Consider the following 26,101-nt stretch of genomic DNA (forward strand, 5'->3'; position numbering starts at 1 on the left):
ATTGTTCTGTTGTCGAATGGTAAGGCCTTGGGTGTCTATTTAATCAATGATTCATTGTCTTTAACCCACCCTGATGCTGGGTGGTTTTCAGTTGCATTTGCTGGGTCTTGATTTTCGTGTTTTTCAGGACTGGTAGTCAAACTTGGTTTACATTAAGAGTTTGTTCTTTCCTGTTGACATTGTCCAGGTGTTTATGGGTTTCAATGGCTTCCCTGCGCATTCTGACCTGATAGTTGTTGGCATGGTTCAGAATTTCAGTTTTCAAACAGCATTTTATGCCTATGTTGGCTTATAACATGTTCTGCTACTGCTGATTTTTATGGCTGACCGAGTCTGCAGTGTTCCTTGATTCGTGTTTGAACACTGTGCTTTATGATCCCTATGTAGACTTTTCTGCAGCTACACGGTATCTGGTAAACTCCTGCAGTCATGAGAAGATCTCTCTTGTCTTTTGCTGAGTGCAGCATTTGCTGGATTTTCTTAGTTGCTTTGTAGAGCATTTGGAGGTTGTGATTCCTCATCAGTTTCCCTATTCTGTCTGTGACTCCTTTAATGTATGGTAAAAATATATTCCCTTTGGGTATATACTTTCCCTTGGGTAAATACCTTCCCTTTGGATATTTGTCCAGTTTGCAAATGCATCTTTAGCTCTTCAGAATGACAATCTGAATGCAGATTAGGCATAAGAAATGCAGCACCCTGTGGGTCTGTTTCTATTCTTATAGAAACCCTCAAGCATATTCCTCTTTAAGAATTCTCCCTATCCTTTCCAGCTGGTATAAGTCGTGGGATAGGCTAATGCTAACCTTTTAAACCAGAGTTTTTCACATACTGGCCTGGATCCAAGAATTGATCTGCTATAACCATTACATGCCTGAGAGGTCTCCAAAATAATGCAAGGGTCTCTGGGGCAATCTGCCATTGACCTGTGGAAGAGGAGCTTGGAGGAAGCAGTTTACTGTGTCTATTGTGCAGCACTCCCTTGCTTTCTTTTCTTGTTTATATAAACTTGTCTTTCTCTCAAAGTACCAGACCTGAACACTATTAGCCTCTGAGGTTTGGCAAGTGCCTGACTTTTGAGGGCAGCCCTGTCAGGGAAGTTTGGAACATCACATTGGTTCTTTGGCCCTGGATTTCGGGACTGGATCCGCATTGCAGAAATAATCCAGTTTGACACTGCTTTAACTGTTATAGTTCCATGATAGGGAATTATTATTTTGTGAGACATTTAGCCTTCTCTGTCAGAGAGCTCTGGTGCCAGAACAAATTATTTTCCCCAGAATTCTATAGCATTTAGCCATAGCAGTTAAAGTGGTGTCAGCCTGGATTATTTCTGCAGTGTGGATGCAGCCTTTGAAAAATACTTCTCACATTGTGTTGCTGTATGCCTTTAAGTAATTTCTAACTTATGTTGATTCTAAGGCAAACCTATCACAGTGATTTCTATGCAAGATTTGTTCAGAGGGGCTGCCATTGCCTTCCTCTGGATTGATTGTGAGATGCCAAGGGTCAGATGGTGGATTTCCATGGTTTAGTAGGGATCCTGGTCTCCCAGAATCCTACTCCAACACTCAACCCACTACATCACACTGGCTCTCTGCTTCTCACTTTGCAGCCCTGAGTTATTGTGCCTTAGGTAAACTGAAGCGATTCTGATGCCTCCATAGCTGAAGCATTATGAAAGATCAAAGGGCTAGTCCACACATAAATGTATTATGTGAATTGCTGCAGATTTTTTAAATGCTTAATTGTCTTCACTTTTTTGTACATATTGGCATCCATTCTCCCTTCACTCTGTTGAAAATGCACAACCCTCCGAAACAAATGGATGGCCACACATTCAGCAATGTGCATCCTCAAGATAATCCTGGATACTCCAGTAAAACCAGAAGCCTTTTTCCTTGTCGTTTAAGCAGTTTTTCGCCCCCTCTGCAAAAGGCCCAAATCCCTGTTAATTGCATGCAGCTGGATTACATTCTAATTTACTAAAATGAGGAGTATTTCAATCATGTAGACAAGCCCTTAGGCATATAACAGGTTAACAGATGTAACAGGTTAAAACACAGCTCCAAAGGAAGATGGTAAGAGGAACAAATTTAGATTCAAGTTCCACAGTAGGGATGTCTGTAATGTGCCACAGTGGTTTGAGAATTGGACTATGACTCTGGAGACCTGTGCTCAATTCCCCACTCAGGCATGTAAACCCATTGGGTGACCTTGAGCAAGCCACATGCTCTCAGCCTTAGTGGAAGACAGTGGCAAACCTCTGAACAAATCTTGCCAAAACAAAAAACAAACCCATAATAATTTTGCCTTAGGGTCTCGGTTAGTCAGAAATTATTTGAAGGGACACAACAACAACTGCTACAACAAGGTCAATTTTAACAACTTATTTATTTATTGCAGTTGTATCCTGCCTTTCTCCCTAAATGGGATCTAGTAACTTCCTGCACATGACTTTGAAGGTTGAAATCATGTTGAATGTGAGGGCAAGACATCACTTGAAGCTGGCCTCTTAGAGGAAACATTGCAGAAATGGCTCCTTAGTATTCAGAGCATTGAACAAGCCCAACCTAGAAGCATTTGGAAAACTCAGGTGTTTCCACATGTCCTGCTCTGATCTACTAGGTAAGGGACAATTCTTGCTTGGCTTCCCTTCAGTTTATTTCCATGAACAGAAGCAGACAACATCAACAAAGTCTGATTCCTTCCCTGAGATGCTTTGATCTACATGTTCAGGGAGGAATGGAGCCCTGTTGACTGTGCCACACTGAGTTATTTTTGTTTGTTTAACTTGTATTCACTTTTCTGTCAGAACCAGGAACCATGGTGACACAGAACATGATCCAAACATATTAAAGCAGGTACAGATACATGGATAGAAGGTTCTAATGTTAAGACACAATTAAACCAATTATGATATTGAAACACCATAAAAGAAAATTAAGAACACATCCATAAAAAGTACAGTGTAACATTTATTAAACACCTCTTTCATGGCATCTAGTCATTTACCAAAAGCCTGTTTGAATAGAAAAAAAAGTTATTTGCCCGTCTGTGAAGACCAACAGAAGGGAGGCAGTCCTGTTGCTGCTGCTGCTGCTGTGTGCCTTCAAGTTATTTCCGACTTAAGGCAGCCCTGTCATGGATTTTTCTTGGCAAATTTCTTCATGGGATTTGCCATTGCCTTCCTCTGAGGCTGAGAGTATGTGACTTGCCCAAGGTCACTCAGTGGGTTTCCATGGCACAGCCAGGATTCACACTCTGGTCTTCAGTCTCATAGTCCAATGCTCAAACCACTACACCATGCTGATTCTTTAAATTAAAAAAAAAATACTTTCAGTTTGTGAAGACTAACAGTATTAAAACAGTGTTCCACAGACTGGGATCAACCCCTGAAAAGGTCCTATCTTGCATCTCCAAGACAAGTGCCTTTTTGTGTGACAAGATCAAGAGAAAAGCCTCTTCAGAAGATTTCAGAGCCTGGGAAGATTTGCAGGAAAGCAAAGGGTCATTTGGACAGCCTGACCCTTAGACTACTTCAGAATTCTAAAGTAATTTCTTAACCATTTTAAAAATGTGTGTGTGTGTGTGTGTGTTTGTATGTGAGACCCAGACATTCTTATTATCAGCCGTTTGAAATTTATTTGTTTTGTCTGATGCTGGGAGGGGAAAAGGAATTTCACCTGTAATCACCAAAAGGTATAGTGGATGTAAAGTTCACTCAGCATCATTCAAGGTTGTGGTTGCTGACAGGCTAGAAATCTGTACCAACCTATCAACAATCCATGCTAGGAATGATTAGTCAGTTTGCATGCAATTTTCACTTTCAAGGTGTTGATGACTGAGGCACTCTTTCTCTCTGCCTCACAGTGGTTGCTTGCTTTGTCCTGTGATAACTCCGCTAATATTATTATTATTATTAGCTTTATTTATAAAGCGCTGTAAATATACACAATGTAATAACACAAACATTTATTTGGGGCATTTTGGCCACTGCCTCAGTGACCCAGCAGCCAGTGTGCATCTATGTTTATGTAAGTACTGCTGAGACCTACACTCCTTGGCTTTCCTCACATGAAAGAAAATGTGCTTCTAAAGAGTGTCTCTAAATATGTGCTTGCTGATTTGAAATTTGTACTCCCTGGAAGAGCTTCATGCACATCAGCATATTGTTACCTGGGTTTTTACGAGAGACAGCTGCCATATGTTCGCCCTGCCAGGCAATCAAAGGCAAAAGCCAATTACAATAGCAACGTTGCAGGCATTAAATATGAAATACATAGTGGAAAGCCAAAAGAGACTGTCAGAGTTCTGTGATCACACAGATTTGCATTTTTTTTGTAGCACAATCCTCTTTTGATCCCTCTAAAACTCATCAGAGCAGTAATTAACTACAATGACATGTGATGGTCATTATTGTTTTGCTCCTGTAGAATTGTCTGCTCTCTGGTTTGATGAAGATGCATCATTATCCCTGTACAAAGCATAACACAAAATGGCAAACATACACCTGGGAAACCCAGATTTTGAGCTCAAGATCAGTCGTGCAACTTATGCACATTTATTGGGGCTGATCGCTCTAGACAGTGTCAAACTTTTCAATGCTTTTTAAACTTTTTGCAAAAAAAATTTGCCTACTGGTTACCTTTGTTTGTAGTGACAACATCAGTTGCCAAACCCAAATTGGTCATGGAGAAATTTCATGTCAACCTGTTCATGATATGCTCCCGACTGGATAGCCTTTTCATGTGATTAATTCAAAAGGTATTACCCACACTTACATTTACTTTCAGAGATATAAATGATGTATTCAAACCCGACGAGATATGTAGCATTGTGCTCTAATCATATTTACCATGGTTGATTGTTATCACTCTTGTTGTGATTAACATATGGGGATGGAAAGAATATTGGGAAATATTCAAGTGATAGAAGAGAAATGGGTTTCACAAGTCCTGGCAAATCCCGATGAGAAGAATACTTGCGAAATGAGAATCTTTCCTTTTTGGGATTCATTCTTTGTAAAAAAAAAAAAAGTAATTTTTTTTCTTCCAAAGAAATGCATTTTAAGGGCAGAAAGCAAGTTTCCTGTACAGAACATATGATTATCTATGTAGAAAAGAACACTTCTATGCAGAAAATGTGTGTGCGCACACACACACAGATATGTACATTTTCCCCTCAAAGAGTCCTGAACAGTGACTAGTCCTTGAAAACCCACAAAACTGTTAAAGACTTTTTTGCAGCAGGGAGAAAATGACAAAATTTTGCTTTTGTCTACAAGAAAATATATTCTACTAGAAAATACTGTATGCAGAGTGGGTTTGGACTCAGAGGCAGGTGTGAAGATGAGAAGAAGGAACATTAACAACCTAAGATATAAAGATGACACAATACTACTAGCAGAAACAGACCAAGACCTGGGCCAGTTACTGAAGCAGGGTAAGAAGGAAAGTGCCAAAGTGACTAAATTAAAGCTGTCGTACTTTGGCCACATCATGAGGAAAAATGAATCATCAGAAGACGTAATGCTGCTAGAAAAGGTGGAAGGCATCAAAAGGAGAGAAGACTTCATGGTAGGTGGATAGATAAACTGAGCGGATTAGATTAGGGGGTCTTGGAGATATCTCATCTACAGGATTGCCATGAGTCAAGATCGCCTCAAGGGCAGAAAACAACAACTACTACTACAAGAATGCTATTTATGAAGATTTAGTTCTCCAAAATATAGATATGAAAAGCAAGTTCTGAATCAAGCTCCAAGATCTATCTTTCTTTCTTTCTTTCTTTCTTTCTTTCTTTCTTTCTTTCTTTCTACACATAAATTTGTGGATATTTTTGGTATGCACTTTCTGTAAAGTAGTCATTTTCTTTATTAACTAAAGTATACTGGTGCCCATTTTTCAAACATATGGATTCTTAATTGGGCACATTTACTTGCACGTAATTTGAAAACATTAAAAGAAAAGAATCTGATGCTTGCAGTTTCCTCCTGATGATGGAAATCCAAAGTGCACACTTTAATAAGCTTGCAGTAGCATGGCAATTAATAATACTTTTTTTTTAAAAAAAAATCCTTAATTTGAAATTATTTTCCAGTTACCTAGTTCTGTTTGGACATCACTCTACTCCCCCAAAAGATCTCTCAAAACTTTCATAGAATGGCAGAGGGGAAAATATATTTTCTAAATCACTTTCTTACACAGAAACAGAGCCTAATAAGGCTGCGTCCACACTGCAGAAATAATGCCCCCCCCCAAAAAAAAACCCCTTTAATTACCATGACTGAATGTTGTGGAATGGGTTTGTAGTTTCTTGTGGCACCAAGGCTCTCTGACAGAGAAGGCTAAATATATCACAAAACCAAAAATTGCAGAATTTCCATACATTGAGCCATGGCAGTTCAAGTGGTGCCATAGTGCATTATTTCTGCAGTGCAGATGCAGCCTGCAAAAACAAACAAACAAACAAGATTAAAACTCCCAGAATGATAACTTTCCAAACTTGTGCAAAGATGTAGCACAGCCACTGTGTAACTATGGTGGTGTTACATGGGCCTAAATATTCCAGGGATGTTGTGGAATATTCTGCCACCTGTTGCCTTGGGCACTCCATTGTGAGCCTGGGCATCTGTTTGCATGTGCATTCTGCTGTGCTGACTCTGAGGTCAGATCAAGGCACCCTGTATTGATCACATGGCTTGACACCTCAATCTGACATCAAAGTGAGTGACTTGCACCAGTGCTGGTAGTAGAGGCTGGCACAGTGGGATATGTTAGCTGCGCAGTGTTGCAGTGGAGGGTTCCTGATCTTCCAGGAAGATGCAGCACAAAACGTGATTGATTTTAACCAGTTTTAAGGGTGTTATATCTTGGGTTTGGTGCTGAATTGTCTAGGTGTCATCTGGACAATTCATACCCGAACCACAGTTTGGGCCATGTGTCAGGTCTGGAAACCATGCACTATGAGGAGTGGCTTAGGGAACTGGATATGTTTAGCCTGCAGAGGAGTAGGCTAAGGGGTGTGATGTGACAGCCATGTTTAAATATTTGAAATGATGTCATAGTAAGGATGGAACAAGCTTGTTTTGTGTTGCTCCAAAGACTAGGACATGGAGGAATGGATTCAAACTGGAGGAAAAGAGATTCCACCTAAACTTTAGGAATAATTTCCTGGTGGTAAGAGCTGTTTGTCAGTGGAATATGCTGCCTGGGAGTGTGGTGGAGTCTCCTCCTTCTTTGGAGGTCTTCAAACAGAGGCTGGATTACCATCTGTTGGGAGTGCTTTGATTGTGTCTTCCCACATGGCAGGGTTTAGACTGGATGGTCCTTGTGTTGTCTTACAACTCTATGATTCTTCCATACTTGCTGCCATGGGAATAAGGTGAGGATGTTTTATTTGCAGACAGGGCCTATGCAAATGTTGATTTACACCAAGCAAGCATAATGTAGGATCTTGGCAATAGATTCAGAGATGCATGGAGATGTAGATATATGTGTTTCAATATCCTAGATGTGTTTTTTTTAATAGGCATAAATATCTGTTTGTCATGTGGGAGTAGTGTTTTTGGAGCCTGCCTGGAGCAACTGTTTGTCACCCAATTTTCCTCAAGATATGACAGGAGCTCTGTGTCCATGTCAGAAAATTTGCTGAGAATAAATTTAAAAAATAGTAAGAGACGCCGCCGCAACACGGCAACAATCTGTTCAGCTCTCCTCTGTTGTTTTGATGGCATCTGCCAGCTTGACACATGGAAGTTTTTGATGGAAACCATCAACATTGACCCCATCAGGTTTGGGGCTGCCCTACAAGGGAAGTGCTGCATAAGCCTTTGTATCTCATGCTTATTACCTGTGACATTCCTGACACGACAAGACATGTGGTGGAACAAACGTGATATGGCTTTAATCCACAGATGTCGGCAGTGGCTCAATAATGAGATCGGAGTCAAGAGTATTCTGCAAAAACTTGGGCTATCCAGGCTTTTGACAGAAAATCAAGTTCCCAGTTCCTTATGACAGCTAATACTAATGACTGCTTGACAAGTGCTGTTCTGATAGGCACTGCCAATAAAAGGGAATCAAATGTGACCAGAAAAAGTGTGTTTTTGTGTGTCTGAGCATGTGTGTAGAAATGCCAGATAGTTGTTGGGATGCTTTAAAAATGAGAAAAACGTATACACCCTTTGGCCAAAATCCTGATGTTGTCTTAAATATGTGTACATTCTCCTATAGAAGTAATTGCACATTTTTGTACAGTGTGGAAATATCCACATCCAGTTCAAGCTTGGAGAAGTGAAGTTGCACATGCAGTGTTATTATTGCAGATGAATGCACATTGTGCATTGAGACCAACATGTATTTGGTTCTACATTTGGCTGCAAATTTGCTTTTCTCATGCCTCTCCCTTGAGAGCTTGGCTTCAGAAGATGAAATAGATCTACTGCAGCTATGCCTTACTCCAGCTCATTGTGATAGACATCTGAGTGCTCCACAGGAGGAGAAGGAGGAAGGAGACATGGCTCCAAGTCCTTGGGAAAGGTGATGGCTTCAGCATTTGGCACTAACACAGTCCTTCCACTACAGGTTGAGTGAGAGGCTGTGTTCATGCAGCTGGGAAGCATCCTCTTGAAATACAGTCCACAAATTGTGTGGGGCTGAGTCAGAGGGCTTTATAAATCAAGGGCTTTCCCCTCTTTCACTTGTGGGAAACAAGCTTGGGATTCCCTTCAGTCTGGATCTACTGTGAGACCTGATTCCGTCATTTATGACCCTGGACTGTTTCTTGCTACTTGTGAACCATGCTTGGATTTACAGCTTCTGACTCTGGCCCTTTTATTATTGGATAATGTTCCTTTAGCTTCTGTTATTGGATGTTTGATCATTCAGCTTCTAAACTTCTGGTGCTCTGCCTGTTGGTGCAGTGTGAGAACAGGACATGTCTTGGTTCAGTTGCCATTTAGTGCAAGGGATGCACAGTGATTAATGTAGAGACTTAGGTTATGAAAATCCAATGTGGGATCTTCATTATGATATGTTACCTTTATATCTCGTCTGAGCTCAGTTCCATACTTCCCATAGGAACCAACACAACCCTAATCCTTTTATCAATCCCTGCCTGTTCCTTCTCATTGGGCCTAGTTATTAGATACCTTATATCCTGCCCTTTCTCCAATAAGTGGCATAGTGGTTAGAATTGTGAGCTGGGAGAACCAGGTTTGAGTCCACCTTGTGCCACAAAAGTCAATGGGTGACTATAATTAGAAACACTGTAAGGTTTACTAATATGGGTGACTTAAAGTGTAAGTTAGTGAAGTTTAGGAGCAGTTTCAATGAGCATGTTAACTTGGAAGTAATTCCATTTTTAATCACTGGACTAATCGTTGATGATCACCTAACACAAAACCTTCAGGATGGCATCAAGTTGTGCATAAAAAATTCAATATTTTAACAACTATTTTAATAACTATTTCAGGGTGCTGCTACAGAGCTCTGTGCATGTGCTCCCTTCCATAGAGTTCCCCTGAAATAACAACTGTTGACCTTCTACTGACACATCACAGAATATGTGATGCTCTTTAGTGGATCCTGTACTTTCCCTCTCACTGCAATGAATAGATGCAATTTGACACTACTTTAGCCGCAATGGCTCAATGCAATGGAATTCTGGGGTATACAGTTTTATGAGAGATTTAACCATCTCTATCAGAGAGCTCTGGTACCGCAACAAACTACAAATGCCAGAATTCCCAAGGATGGAGCCATAGCAGTTAAAAACTGTGTGAAACTGCATTATTTCTGCAATGTGGCAACATCAAGGGACAGTGGAGTCAAAGCATGCAGGTTTAAGTAGAATATTCATTGCTTTCTTCCCATTTATGGCAATTAAAAAAACCCCCAAAATAAGGTTCATGAATGGAAAGCAATAGTAGATTCAGTTCAGCAGTTCATTTAGCATCACAGTGCTGGATAGACTCTGCTTTGAACCAACTTTAAACCACCTTTATATAGAATTCTTAACATTCAGTAGCACCCAGATTCTCCACACAAAGTGTGTTCATCAAGTCTGTTCTATCTTGTTTCAGTGTTTTAGGTGTTTTAGGTGTTTTAAGTGTTATCATATCAGCAAAAGATGTCTAGATTTTTGGAGCGTGGCTCAGAATATTTTATACCTATTTAACTTAGCTTGAAATCACTAGAAACAATGTTTTCTAGGGCTGCATCTACTCTGCAGAGTAAATGCAGTTTGACACTGCTTTAACTGCCATGGCTCAATGTTATTGGATCATGGGATTTTTAGCTATTTAACCATCTCTGTCAAAGAGCTCTGGTGCCACAACAAACTACAAATCCCAGAATTCCACAGGAAAGAGCTAAGCCAATTAAAGAGGTGTCAAACTGCATTAATTCTGCAGTATGTCAACAGACTATGGCTGCATCCTCACTGCAGAAATAATCCAGTTTGACACCACTTTAACTGCCATAGAATTCTGGGGTTTGTAGTTTGTTGTGGCACCAGGACACCCTGACAGCAAAGGCTAAATGTCTCACAAAACTACAGATCCCAGAATTCCATAGTATTGAGCCATGACACTTAAAGCAGCATCAAACTAGATTATTTCTAGAGTGCAGATGCAGCCTAAGTCTAAGCAAATTGGGTTTTTCAACCTGTCTGTACCATATTTAGGCCCTTCTGACTTTTCTTATTCGCCACACTTTCCTTGTCGAATCTAATACAGAGGAAACCTTTAGGCAAAGGAGAAGTACATATATAATCACACTGAGGTCAGGATATGGGAGAGAAAAAAAAATGGAAATGAGGCTCAGAGTTGTTTGAGTCACTGATCGTACAGTTTTGACACAGACCACATTTTTCCTTGTTATCTAATATACAAATTGAATAAGGATACAGCAGGGAAGCAGTGAGGATCTGTGTGAAGAACCCCACTGGCGAATCTCAAATTACACCAAACTTGCCTTTTGCTGCCTTAATTAGGGAAGCGCTGAAATGCTCAAGTGACGCCAATTGTCTCTCTCTGACCTGCGGGTAAGTAACACACCGGAAAGCTTGGGCATCCTCACAATTATCATAATAGGATTCTTCCTCTGCAAGCAGATGTTCCATGAAGTGTGAATAAGACTGCAGTCTTAACTATTCAAAAAGCATAAGAGAATAACCCATATAGGATCCGCTGTATTCACCCATGGCATTTTTCAAACTGTCCACCTGCTGGGACCTGCTCCTGCAAAAGAATATGAGAAGACCCATGTTGGATCAGACCAAAGGCTTATCACAGGACACATCCACATGGGTCAACTGAACCAGTTTCCCCACAACTTTGCCATCACCTTTTTTCATGATGCAGGACCAAACCTCTAATTAGACTGTGGACTGTCTTTACAATGTGAGTCCAGTTATGCATCAAATCCAAGGCACACCTGCTTTAGGAGATTCTCATGCAAAGCTTCCATCCTGATGCTGTTGGAGCTTTTTAAACACCCAAAACAGCAGTAGCAGCTTCATTTATATACCGCTTCATACTACACTTTCTAAGCAGTTTACAACAGTAAGCTAATTGCCCTCAACAAGCTGGGTACTAATTTTAATGACCCTGGAAGGATGCTAGGCTGAGTCGAACCTGAGCCCTTGGCTGGGATTGAACTCACAATTATTATTATTATTATTATTATTATTATTATTATTATTAAACTTTATTTATATAGCGCTGTAGATATACACAGTGCTGTACATACAATTAAAAAATAAATAAAAATGAAACCTGCCACAACCTTGTGGTTTGTGAGTGAATGGCTGTAGTACCAGCATTTGACCACTGTGAATTGATAACAAGTTGCCAATGCATCTTAGCGCACTACCATTCCATTTGCTCATCAGCTGTCGGACATTAAGTAAGTAAAGTAGTCTTGCCTTGGTTGTTAATGGCGTGTGTACGCAGTGAAACCCTTTAAATCCCATTTCTCCTGCCCCAGAGAAAATGATTGCCTTCTCTACAGTAAGAAGCCTAACTTTCATTAGGAATGGGGTGGGGGGTGCGGGTCTGGTGAAATGAAACTGATTGAAATCCCCTTCTCTCTGAATTATCCCTGAATGACCTATGACACATACTTCAATAAGGGGTTAACTGTGCAATTGACAGCTATTCACAGGATTTTCCAGTTAATTAAAAGCAGAGGCAAAAGCACAGATTGACTGCAGCATACCTACTGCCTAGGCACAGGTTGTGCAATAAGATCTAATGACTACAGTTTCAATCCTTCTTCTATCCCACTATTTAAGAACCGTGTGATAATTTCCAAAAACCACATAACAAAGACTTACTTTTTGCTCCAGATTTTCCTTTTGCTCCAGTGTTTCAGACATGGCCAGCAGTTGTAGGATTCTGGGAGTTATGATGTAAAAAAAATAATTTTACCAAACTGTGGGTGGTATTACACATGTGTCTTTCTGGCAGACATTGCACAGATGCAACCACTGTGGCCAACCACTGTGGGAACAGAGTATTGGCTTAGGGCAGGTTTACATTGGCCAAAATACTCCAGGATGATCTCAGAGTAATCTAGTCCCAGAGCTGCCCTGAATTTCTCTGTTACTTCTACATTCTGACACTATGTGGCTGCCAAAAAATTCCTGGAAAATCTGGAGCCAGACTGGAATAATACTGGGCAGATGTTTACATAGGATGCCACTGTGCCATGCACCGGTGGCGTGAGTCGCTCCCTCTGCAGTCACAAGAGGGGACCCAGTGATGTGATCAAAGTTGGGTGTCTCATTTTCGACCTCGGAGCAAGTGACCCATGCCAATGGTGCTGATGCCAAGTGACACAGCAGAATATGTGTATAGACAGCCACCCAGCATCATTACTGGAGTGTAGAGGTAACAGAGAAATTTGGGGCCAGCCTGGAGTATTTTGACCAGTGTAGATCTGCCCTAAACCAATACTCTGTTTCCATAGTGGTTAGCCACAGTGGTTGCATTAATGCAATGTCTGCCGGAAGGACACAAATGTACTAGCACCCAGAGTACAGAAAAAAAATACTTTTTTTTGCATTTTGACCATTTTCAGTTATTTTTGATATTACTGACCATGATGGAACAATGGTCTAAATCTGTTTAACTTGAATTTCTTTGTTACCTTGTTGATATTTGCTATCAAGTTGATTTTGACTTATGGCAACTCTATGAATGAGAGATGTCTTAAATCCCTGTTCGTCAATCATAATCATAATTATAATCATAACAATCTGACCTACTCAGGTCTTGCAAATGTATGACTGTTACCTCCTTGATTGAATCATTCTACCTGTAATGTGGTTTCCTGCTTTTCCTACTTGTTGCTATTGTGTGCTTTCAAGTTGTTTCCGATTTATGGCAACCCTTCAGTGAGTCTCTATCATGGGTTTTTTGAGGGATTGAGACTGTGTGAGTCATCCAAAATAATCCAGTGGGTTTCCATGGTTGATCTCTGGAGTTGTAGTCCAGTGCTTAATCCACTATGCCACACTGGCTTTCCTTTTACTACAACCTTTCACTTTACCAAGCCATCATCTTTTCCACTGAGTCATGTCATCCCACAATATGTCCAAAATATGACAAAATACAGTCAGCTTTACTTCTAGTGCTTCTAGCCCAAAGTATTCTGGTCAGTGTAGATGAGCCCTCTCTGGACCAACCATGTGTTCTACCTTAGCTTTTGACCCTGATCCTGTGCCTCTAATAACAGCCTGATCCACATAAATTAAACAGATGGATCTTACTTCATCCACCATATTCTCATATGCAGTAGAGAAGAATCATCTACTTAATTTCAGCATGTCAGCTACAGGATATTGGCATAAGCAAGGCACTCCTATTTACTTAATAGATCTACATGTTTTTCCAGTTCCAGGCACACCATCCATGGCCAATAATGGGAATCTCAGCTGTGTAACTCAGCTTTAATTATGATTTCAACAACCCCATTGAGATATTGATGCTTCAGCCCAGACTATTTGTTGCCTGAATTGCAGGGAGTAACTCTGCAGGAGTTGTCACAGTGATAGAAGCCAGGGTGAGGGGGAAGATTGTTAAAATACTAATTAGCTAAATGCTAATTGAAGCCACATAGCATGCAGCCAAGTCCAGCTCTCTCTTTGGATAGTTGTTGGGTCCCTCGAGACCTGGCAAGACTCATTTCATCTCTGTTGCCTCTCTTGGATCTCCTGCTCTGGATGGTTGGTCCTGAGCCACCATTTTAATGTGGCATACCGCCAATGATGTTGCATCATTCTGGAAAAGAGTAGGAAATATAAAATGATAGCACAGATGCAGTGTTCATTACCAGTCTTGAAAAGTTATTTCTGAGGACTGTTGTTGTTGTTAACTGCCCTCAATCAATCCTGACCCATAGCCACCTGTGGATGAAATATCTCCAAGATTCCCTGTCTTCTACTGTTCTGCTTAGTTCCTGCAAACTCATACTCATGACCTGCCTAATAGAGTCCATCCATCTAGCATGTGGCCTTCCTCTCTTTCTACTTCCCTCCACCTTTTCTAGCATTATTGTTTTTTCCAATGTGTAGCACCTTCTCATGATGTGTCCAAAGTATGACAGCCTCAGTTTTGTCATCTTGGCTTCCAGGGCGATTTTTGGCTTGATCTGCTCTAGGACCCACTTGTTTGTCTTTTTGGCTTTCTGTGGGATCTTCAGCACTGTTCTCCAGTACCACATTTCAAATTGATTGATTTTCTTCCTATCCACTTTCTTAACTGTCCAGCTCTCACATCCATACATGGTAATAGGGAACACAATGGTTTGTGTGATTTTAACTTTTGTGTTCAGTTGTATATCTTTGAATTTTAGGATCTTTTCTATTTCTTTCATAGCCATCCTCCCCATTCTTAATTTTCTTCTAATTTCCTGGCTGCAATCCCCATTGCTATCAATGTTTGATCTCAGGTATGAGAACTCTTTTAGTATTTCTATTTCTTCATTGTCTAGGTTGAATTTGTATAGATTCTCTCTGGTCATTATTTTAGTTTTCTTTATGTTCAGCAGTAAGCCTTTGCACTTTCTTCCTTGATCTTTCTTGGTAGTTCCAGATCTGGGAGGTTTTCTGCTAGTATTATGACAATCTGTGTATCTTAGATTGTTGACATTGCTTCATCCTATTTTCACTCCTCCTTCTTCTATGTGCAAGCCTGCTTTCCTTATAATATATTCTGCATATAAGTTTAACAGGCTACAGCCCAATAACACCTTGGAGCACCCCTAAGTGTTCACTTCTAATATCTACTTAAGTGGAGTATTGCTGTTCTTGAAAGCTACCTAGAATGAGCCTGGAAGCACTGAAAGAGCTGAAAACATAACAAGACTCCCCAGAATCTCTCAGCCAGAAAGGTCAGTGGCCATGCTGCCTGGGGGATTCTGGGAGCTGCTGCCCCCTTCTGCTTGTTTCTATGAACCTACTGCTACCAAGTACACCTCTGGTCCCCATAAAGAGGGGAACACTGATGGATTATTCTTTTTCTTCCACGTTTGTATTTCTTTTTAAATTTTCACGTACTTTTCAGCCCATTTATGGAGGAATTGGCAAATATTAGAACGTCTGGTTTTTTAAAAAAGAAACTGAATGTAATTCTCATCTATCTGTACAGGTTAAATTAATTAGGCATAATTAAATAATGAAATTGAAATAGTCAAAGAATTCGCATACCTTGGTTCAAATATGGAGCAATACAGAGACTGCAGTCAAATCAAAAAAGACTAGGATTGAGAAGGGCAGGCATGAAAAAACTGGACAAGTTCATAAAGTGTAAAGACATAACTCTTAACAATAAACTGAGGCTCATCCAAGCCATTGTATTTCCCATCACCACATACGAGTGTGAGAGCTGGACAGTGAAAAAGAAATGATAGCAAGAAAATCAACTCATTTGAGATGTTGTGCTGGAGAAGAGTGCTGAGGATATTGTGGATGGCCAAAAAGACAAACAGTTGGGTCCTAGAATAGATCAAGCTTCAACTCTCCCTGGAAGCCAAGATGATTAAATTAAGGCTGGCCAAAAATACAGCAAAAATAAAAATAAAATACCCTCAAAAGAATGGAGCAAAAGCAACCTCAGCAAAGATGTGCATGCACTGAAACACATGGGATTATGGAGCTGGTCTGGAAGGGACCATAGACTGCCAAAGCATAACACTCACTCAAGAAATGTGTTACAAATATGGTAAAAAGTCCCCCACTGCTCCTAGTGGGTATTGGGGGGTCACATGGGAATGGTTTAGAAATTTTTGGCAGTGAGGAGTGTGGTGGAGGCTTTGCTGGTGAGCTAATGAAGCCCCCTAGTTTCTCATAGTTGACCATGGGTGAATCTATACTATGGAAATAATGCACTTTGACACCACTTTATCAACCATGGCTCCATTCTACAGAATCCTGAGATCCATAGTTTTGTGAGCCACCATCACTCCTTGGCATTGAATGCTAAAGACCTTATTAAACTACAAATCCCAGGATTCCGTAGGATGGAGCTACAGTGCTTAAAGTGGCACCATATTGCATTATTTCTACAGTGTAGATGCATGCTATGCCAGTTCTAGATATAGTCTGTGCCCTGATCTTTATTCAGAAGAAGCTACGATCCCAGTCTTCTGTGGCAGGTTCTTTCACTCTCTTAATTTTTCCAGCTGGAGCACTTAGTTACTCAGTGCCTCTTCTTTATAAATCTCCATTTAAAAATATCTCTGTTGGAACTGTTTTCACATTACAGGAAATTAAATCTTGTGCTATATTTATTTTATTTTTAATAGGTGTAATTTGGAGAATTAATTTCCAGAGTATAAAGTTGAGGCACTTTTTGAATGTAATGATGAACCACTTGCTACTAAAGTCTATTTAGCTTAATTTGGCTAAATATTTTATGCATACTTGCAGCCTCAACACACACCCAATACTCTCTCACACACTTTAGACCACTGTTTTATTTAAAACATCTAATGAAGAACTACAGCATGCTTCTCAAGAGAAATGCTCTCTTTCAAATGTGCGGTTTTATTATTCTGTTTCAGAATAAAAAATGGGGGAAAGGAGTTTTGTGGCATCTTTAAGACTAACCAACATGAAAAGGGATCTTGTAGCACCTTTGAGACTGAGTAAAAGAAACTGTAGCATTACCTTTCATAGACTTAGAACAGTGGTTACTAAATTTTGCTCTTCCAAATGTTTTGGACTTCAGTTCCCAGAATTCCTGACTGTTGGCCAAGCTGGCTGGGGCTTCTGGGAACTAAACACCTGGAGGACCAAAGTTTGGGAATCACTGACTTAGAATCTTATCACATGAGAAAGAGAGCTGAAATGGAGCTAGAGAGTAGCAGCTTTCTCCTTTCTTCTCCACTTACTGTTGAAGCACTGAGGGAAACAGTCATAACAATGTGCCTTTTGTCATGCTGGAAAAATCCATTTGGCAAAAGGTATCGTTTTATGACAATCTCCCTTGGGAAGGAGAACGGAAGTACTACAACAGCATGTGGAGAGGCACAGAGAAAGTTTCTTCTCTCTGGCTCCATTTTGTCTTTCTTTTCTCATGAGATTAGGCTCTACTTCCTCAGAGAAGTAGACAGAGGCTCAAAACAGATGGGTCAAAAGTGCTGACTTAGGGCTGCATTGGGGTTGTGGTGTTTACATGTCCAAAAGCTGAGCCGAAGAACCAGAGCAGAAGAACCAGGCCAAAGGGGAGTGGATGTAATCTATTTCTTCTGGTGGCCCAGTTCAGGGCCACGGTAGCAAGCTGGACCAGGACCGGGACTGTGCAGAACACTGCAGAAGAGGATGCAAAATTGTGCCCAGACTTTCAGAAGAGCTGCTGGCACTACTGTTCTTCTCACAGTAGCAACAATAAAAGAAAAAAATAGAAAAAAATAGATGGAAAATGAAAGATGCATTGTTGCAAAAACCGGAGACTGCTCTTCTACCTTGAATGATTGTGTAGAAGAGGAAATTTCAGCAAGTGTCCCTAGTTATCTGGTTGTGGGACAAACAACACCTGCTGAATTTCCTGCTTCTATGCAATCATTCATGGGACAGGGGCACTCTCCAGTTTCAGTCTGGCAGTGCCACTTGGGGTCCTTGCAACGGGTGAGACTCACCCTTGAGAAAATTTTGAAGAGTTCACTTATCCTTGGGAAAAAGCAATGGAATGAATTTCTCTACCCTCAAATAGCTGTGAGAATGTTGAGCGACCATTTGCACACAGTTCTGGTTTGGGCTCATATAATGAGGACAAAGTTTGCCAGAATCTCAGAGGCTAGCTGGAGCTTTGGGAGTAGGATTGGCAGACTGAAGATTGAGGAAGGCTCCTGTACCTTTAATGGTTGTGTAGAAGAGGGTATATCTGCAGGTGTTGTTTGTGACACAACCAGGGAACAAGCAAGACCTACTGGCCTTCCTGCTTCTGCATAACCATTAAAGGTACAGGAGCTCTCAATTGTTTTCACTCTGGCAAACCTATTTTGTGAGCATGGTATAGTGGTCTGAGTATTGTATTAGGACTCTAGAGATGAGGGTTCAAATCCCTGCTCAGGTATGGAAAATCATCAAGGGAGAACCTTTGGCAAGACACACTCTCTCAGCCTCAGAGGAAGGCAAAAGCAAGCCTCCTCTGAATAAACCTTGCCCAGAAAACCCCATGAAAGATCCACCTTGGGGTCGCAATAAGTCAGAAACAACTTGAAGCCACACAACAACAAAGTCCTCAAAAGTAATTTTACCAAGATCAAAAACAATACAGCACTGGATGATTGCACCAAGCTGTCCAAAGAAATGAGTTCATCATAGCAATTTATGTCAATACTCATCAATTGTTTGAGGTTCTTTGTTTATTTCTAATTATTCTTTTCTTGCTCTCTTCTAGCTCTTCTTTATGCAACCATTTTTGGAAATGTCACCACAATTTTCCAACAAATGTATGCCAACACCAACCGCTACCATGAGATGTTGAACAATGTGAGAGATTTCTTAAAGTTGTACCAAGTCCCTAAAGGCCTTAGTGAACGAGTCATGGATTATATCGTCTCCACATGGTCCATGTCCAAAGGGATTGACACAGAGAAGGTATGACTTTGTGTGTGTACCTGTGAAGCTCCGGTTGTCAACTAATTCAACCCAACTTGCAACATTTCCTATCAAATTAAGCAATGGAGGGCGTGGTGTTCTGATGCAGAATTCTATGCATGCTCATTAATTATTTTTTATATAGAATTAGGGTACTTAGCTGAGTATCAAAAAGATATCCGCCGTGATCATGGGAACAGCGGTATAGAAATAAAATTTCAATCAATCAATCAATATCAGGATGGGCTCAGGACTCCTAAGCATAAGCTTTTGTAAACTTGATGTACTTCCAAACAAGCATCTGAGTGGAAGATGTAGCATAAATTTTTGTAGACTTTGTGTACTTCCTCCAGTGCATTTGAATGAAAGACATTGTAACATAGGCCTTCCTAGACTTGATCTACTTCCTCAGAAGCATCTGAGTGAAAGACATAGTAGCATAAGCTTTTGTTGACTTGGTCAGATCGCCTCTGAGGAAGAAGTCTACGAAAGCTTAGGCTACAATGTCTTCTGCACAGTTAGTCTGAAATGTCTTACAAGATACTATTGCATACTAATATTTCAGACTATGGACTCTCTCACATGGGATTAAAAGAGTGGCTTACCTTTCCTGAATTCATTGCTAATTCAGAAGGCAGCCCGTTCCTATCACACATAAATCACCACTGAATCGCCACCTGGGTCCTTCCCAGATGCAGCCAGGGTCATCTAAGCCATTTTGGCAGCCATTTTTAGAAGTTGGAAGCTTCCATTTTCAAAAAGGGGCTGCGGAAGTGACTTAGACGACCTGGGCTGCATCCGGGATGGACCCAGGCAGTAATTTGATGGTGATTTATGTGTGATAGTAACCGGCTGCCTCCCGAATTAACACTGAATTCGGGAATCGTAAGCCACTCTTTTAACCCCATGCGATAGGGTCCTATGTCTCTGAATTCTTAACTTAAGTAATTAAGTATACTTAACTAAGGAACTGATACAAGATTCTCTCTAATTATTATTATTATTATTATTATTATTATTATTATTGGGAAGAAAATGGTAGCTACAATTAAGAGACCACCATGACCATGGCTAAAATACCTGCCACTTTGGGCAGCAGCAAAAACAATGAGGAAAAAGGAAGAGAATGAAAACCTAATGGGGATAACCAAACAACAATGAAATTAATGAATAAATAATGAAATGAACATGCTTTTTACCAACAAATAATGAAAAGAATGAGCTTTTAAATAATAAATTATGTGCTGAAAGATTTTTAAAGAAACCTTTTATTTCCTCCGTCATACATTATACTTCTAGAACTAGGGCATAATATTTCCTTTATTGCCACATTTTCCCTCTCGTCATGCCAATAACTGAGACGTGATGCTTCTGGCTACATCTTCCTGCTTTTATTTTTTTGCTTGGCATACAAATATATTGATATTTATAGATATACAAATTCTCAGCCGTTCATCTAGCTACTTGGGGTTACTTACAGACCCATTACATTTAAACGAGTGTATTAGCAGATTTATTCTCTCACACTAGCAAGAAACAATGAGATCATTGCAATTGCAGTCTTTAGCTGGATTTTGCTTCTTTGAGTTTTCAGACTACAGGCATTGCTCTGTTGCAGGCAATTGTTGTTTCATCATCAACAACAAAAAATCTCACAACATTCTTTGGAATAGTTTTTATTCCATTGTGGTGTTATTCATTCCAGTCTCATATAGTATATTTTAGGCACCAAAGTGTTCTATTATGAGAAGTACAATTCCCTTCTTTACAAGCTAAATAATAAAAGGAGCTTGGAGGAATTGCATATGCCTGCAAAGAGAGAGAGAGAGAGAGAGAGAGATTCTATATTTAAACCTTTGCAGCAGAGTTCCTATGGTGACAGAAAGTGGTAACTGTACAGGAATGTGAGGATATAAAAATAACGGCTAGCCAATATGTCACGAAAGAAGTGTGCCACCTTAAAATAGTTTGTGTCGATGTGTCCTCAAGCAAAAGAGACAGTGTATATGAAGCTGTGCTCTGGTTTGTAGCAGGACACTATGAAGCTCTGGGCTTATTGCTGTTAGTTGCCATCAAGTCAAGTTTAATTTAAGGTGACCCGATGGACGAGAGACCTCCAAGTGTCACTGTTGTCAACCTGCTGAGGTCTTGCAAACTCAGGACCACAGCTTCTTGAGTGACTCTCTCTACCTCTGATGAGGTCTTCCTCTTTTCATACTGTCTTTACCTTACCAAGCATTATTTTCTTTTCCAGGGAGTCATGTCTTCTCATGATATATCCAAAATATAATAGTCTTGGTTTAATTATCTTTGCTTCTAAGGAGAGCTCAGGCTTGATTTGCTCTTGGATTAATTTATTTGTCATTTTGATAGTCCACATACCCATAGAACTCTCCTCCAGCACCATGTTTCAAACAAGATGATCCTCTTTCTGTTAGCTTTCTTTACTGTCCAGCTTTCAGAACCATTTCAAGACTCCCACCCCAACAAACAATTTCATGCACAGAAATGTTTGGGCATTTATTTATTTATTTGATTTATATTCCACCCTTCTCTCACATAGGACCCAAAGCAGCTTATGTTATAAATGGAAACAAAACAGCTAAAACAAAATGTGGTGCAAAGTCTTTAAAAAGCATTAAACAATGAACCTAATTTGAACGCATTAAATTAAAATCAAATTGAGGCTGTCGCACTTTGGTCACATCATGAAAATGCATGAATCATTAGAAAAGACAATAATGCTAGGAAAAGTAGATGGCAGTAGAAAGTGAAGAAGACTGGCTCAATCAGAGAGGCCATGGAACTGAATTTGCAGGACCTGAGTAGAGCAGTGGAGGACAGGGGATCTTGGAAAGTTCTTTTCCATGGCTCGCCATGAGTTGCGATCAGCTCAAGGACAGTTAACAACAACAATAAATAAAAATAAAACTTTTATTTTTATCCCGCTTTTCTGTGACGAGACAAACAAGAGCCTAAATACCCTAAAGGTACCGATATCCTCTGATTTTGGAAGCTAAGCGGGGTTAATCTTGGTTAATACTTGGATGGCAGACCGTCAAGTTTGTAGGCTGTATTTCAGAGGAAGGGACTGGCAAGACTACATTTGAGTATTCCTTGCCTAAGAAAACCCTGAGAAATTCATGGGGTTGCCATATGTCAACAGGTGACTTGAACACACACACACACACACACACACACACACACACACACACTGCAGTCTTTCTACCTGAGTTAAAGGCTGAAATCTTCGTTGTTTGCCAATGAAAAGAGAGAAATGGGAGGCCAATTGTGCCACTCTTGGAAGTGAGTTCCACAGATTAGGACCAGCCACTGAGAAGACTTTCTCCGGTGTCCTCACCAGATGAGTGTGTGAAAGTGGGGTGATGGAGAGAAAAGCCTTCTGAAAAGATCATAATATTTGAGCAGGCTCATATATTTTTTAATGTGTCATCATTTTGACCAACGTATGCTTTGGCCATTAACTAAAGTAGAGTGAGATGAATTCTGTGGGTCAAATGGCCAGTTTCTCAGCCAGATATCTACTTCTGCTTTTCACCAAACATCTTTTATGTAGATTGCAGTTCAAAAAGAAGGCATAGGGTAAAGCAGATGTACAACTAGGCAGGGGACCAAATTGCTTCCTTGAAGTCATCCCCCTGATGAAATTTTCCTTCATTTTTCAAATTTCTAGCATTGCTAAGAATGGGATATTAAAAATCATTCACATCTGGGATCATTTTATTTGGTGGGTCCTCCCACATTCTGGATGACCTACAAATGCCTAGAGAAGTGTTTTTTTCTTAGGAACATCTAGGTTCTCCAGCACAACTCTCTGGTCAACATCTGGCAGAGTTGCGCTGGAGGATCTAGAGATTCTTAGAAAGAACAGATTAATCAAAAGGGCAAATAATCAAATCTGAAAAAGTCAAAGCTGCAAATGGGGAGGGCTAACTGTATATCTGAAGAGCTCAAGGCAGCATAGGTCCATAATACAGTGAGCCCGCTTTGTCAACAGGTTAGTCATCCATGAACAGGCACTCCTATGGAGGGTTTCACCCCATATTAGCCAATGGCAGTGCATACCTCATGCACCTGTAATGCAGTTGCATGTCCATTTCTGCCCATTGATTAATATGGGCTTGAGCTCCTATGTTTTTTTCCAGTCTGTGGAAGAGCCTGGAACCAAGCCACCGCAGCTGGGGAGTGCCCACTGGAGCAACGTGAGAACAGATGATACATTTTCCAGATTTGTTCTGTGTAGCAACATCCTGGAATCTCCCATTTATACATATTCAACAGAAAGCTAATTCACTCTCCTCAAGAAGTATAAATCCAAAAGCATATAATTGTTTCTTGCATTCTTTTTTTTAAAAAAACATTTTAAAGTGTAAACTTGACACATTTTAGAAACAGAATGTCTGTGCCTCTCAGAAAAGGAGGGGAATGCCAAGAGAGCACTCTTCAAATAAGGTCTGTTAAGCGGTCAAGATAATATTTGCAGCAGTTCTTGGGAACAGTTAAAATACTCACCTGAAGTGAATAGCTCACTTTTAATTGAAACACACTTGACAGCCGGTGAAAAATTAATAGGTTGCTTCTCTTGCTGTGAAAAAAATAGGTCATTCTGCAGAGATTGGCAAATAATGTTTGTTTAGCCAACACAGTTTCAGTTAAGGTAGCCCTCCGCTAGTGATAAAAAAAAAACCCTAATGTATATTTTCCACCTTAGATTTCTTGATTATTTCTGGACTACAGTGATGCTAGGTTTTATGAAGCCACAGGGAGAACATAGTACTGAGTGGTTTAGTTGAGCTTGTTTTATTTTGCCTTGCAGGAGAAATGGAAGCATTCAGTGAAAAACAGTCATATTTAACAGAAATGCCAACTATTCATGGCTTCAAGACCCTTTAGGCCCCTCATCCCAACTCTGCTGCTATTTTTATTTCTACTCTCCCTTTTTTTTCTGGCCCACCCCCAAGTTCTTTCTTTTTCATTAGTTTTTCTCTTCAACCTGCTTCTCATTCAGTCTTCTCTAATCGTTCTCCTCTTCATCCCTTACCAGGCACCACCTTCCCTTTCAACCATTTGAAAACGTTCTGGAGTCACACAGAGAAAAGCATTACATGGAAGTGCCTAGAGGCCCCATAGAGAAATAAATGTTTCAGGCTTATCTCCAGCTTTGTCTTCTCTGGTTAGGGAAAGTTTGGCTTTTACTGGCTGAAAAGAGCTCTTCAGGCTACAAACAGATTTCCAGTTTTCAAGGGTTTAAGGTCTTTTCCAGTTCTTTTAATTATGTGTAATTTCTATGTTAAGATCCAGCATGGCACAGTAGTTTGAGTGCTGCATTATTATTATTATTATTATTATTATTATTATTATTATTATTACATTTTCTTATATCCCACCTTTCTCCCAGTATAGGCAGTGAACAGCAGATTTAAAACAATTCAATTTTAAAACAGTACAATGTTAAAATGTATAGATATAAAATTAAAAAATAAACCATTTAAAAAGTTATAACAGTTATGAATCAAAATAGAATATGTTAAAAATACACACCTTAAAATTTAAATAGCACAACATTCCCAGCCCTTATCAGTTTGCAAAGGCCTGCCAGCCCAAGAATGCCTTTATCTGCTGCTGGAAGGATAGCAGGGATAGAGCCATCCTGGCCTTTCTAGGGAGGGAGTTCCAAAGCTTGGGAGCAGCCACTGAGAAGGCCACTGAAGAACACTCCCTCCAAGCCCCATCCCAGAGAGGCAATACGATGGCCGATGGTATCGAAAGCTGCTGAGAGGTCCAGTAGAACCAACAAGGACACACTCCCACTATCCAGTTCCCTGCATAGGTCATCCAGCAAAACGATCAAAGCAGTTTCTGTCCCATTACCAGACCTAAAACTAAACTGACATGGGTTTAGATAATCAGTCTCATCCAGGAAAGCTTGCACTACAACTTTGGAGACCAGGGTCCGATTCCCCACTTGGCCATGAAACCCACTGGGTGACCTTGGTCAAATCACATACTCTCTGCCTCAGGGGAGGCAATGGAAACCTCTGAACAAATGTTGCCAAGACAACTCCATGATAGGTTTGTCATAAGTCAGAAATGACTTGACAACAACAAATTATAAGATCATCCCTGATCCAACCCCTTCCCACAACAGTGGTACAAAGATTATTTTTCAATTAAGCTACGCAGCCATTATACCAAAATAAAAGATGTCAAATGTGTTTCCTTATACAGGCAGCTGAAAAGGCTTCAATACCTCTGGAAGACCACCATTATATCCTCCCACCTCCATATATTCAATAAAACAATTCCATATCTCAGTAAAATTATGTTTTTCATTCTTCCCTTTAGCTATTTGAAGTATATTAGTTAACTTTTCAATAGAAGCTAGTTGCCATACCTTCCTTAACAAAGAACTGGCCTTTGCCCCCCAATGACTATTGTTAAAAACTGAACTTGCCACCTCAATTCCATACCTACATGGTTTTGAATTTCAATTGTCATTCTCATACACAACTGGCTTATATATGTCTGTCTTTGGACTCTCTACACCACCCTATGCATCTGAGGAAGTAGGCTCAAGTCTATGAAAGTTCATGCTACAAAAGCTTCTTTCAAGATCCCTTTGCACATTGACTTTCTAGATTAATACAGCTATGTCACACTGGAGGTCTTCTAGTTCTTATGGCCACAGACACATACATGGGTGGACATGGTCTTCTTTTATCATAGTTGTTGCCCATGTCCAGAGGACAAAAAGTAAAGATATGGGATAGGTGTAGTTCTTCAAGATCTCAGGGCTAAGGCCAGAATCCTGGACCCTAGATGGTATCCCTCCAGTCTCTGTCTCTGTCTCTGTCTCTATTTCTATCTCTCTGTACCGGAAACAGGTGTGATTCCATTAACCCCTTTATGGTGTGACTGAAGGTTCTTTGCCATTTGTTTACCAACCTGTCTCTAGCTAGAGTTCCTT

At 40.3% G+C, this 26,101-nt stretch overlaps 1 protein-coding gene across 1 annotated transcript in view; it reads left to right on the forward strand.

Annotated features, from left to right (window-relative positions):
• The window catches only part of LOC149315212 (voltage-gated delayed rectifier potassium channel KCNH5), a 244,103-nt gene that overhangs the window by 137,395 nt on the left and 80,607 nt on the right, over positions 1–26,101 (forward strand). Inside the window, exon 8 of the mRNA XM_089522753.1 lies at positions 18,914–19,113. Within this exon, the coding sequence (XP_089378879.1) occupies positions 18,914–19,113 (200 nt within the window). The remainder of the gene's footprint in view (positions 1–18,913; positions 19,114–26,101) is intronic.

The sequence above is a fragment of the Sceloporus occidentalis genome, unplaced genomic scaffold, assembly GCF_023333645.1.
Source record: "Sceloporus occidentalis isolate IW3139 unplaced genomic scaffold, rSceOcc1.0.p SCAF_4, whole genome shotgun sequence".
Lineage (NCBI taxonomy): Eukaryota > Metazoa > Chordata > Lepidosauria > Squamata > Phrynosomatidae > Sceloporus > Sceloporus occidentalis.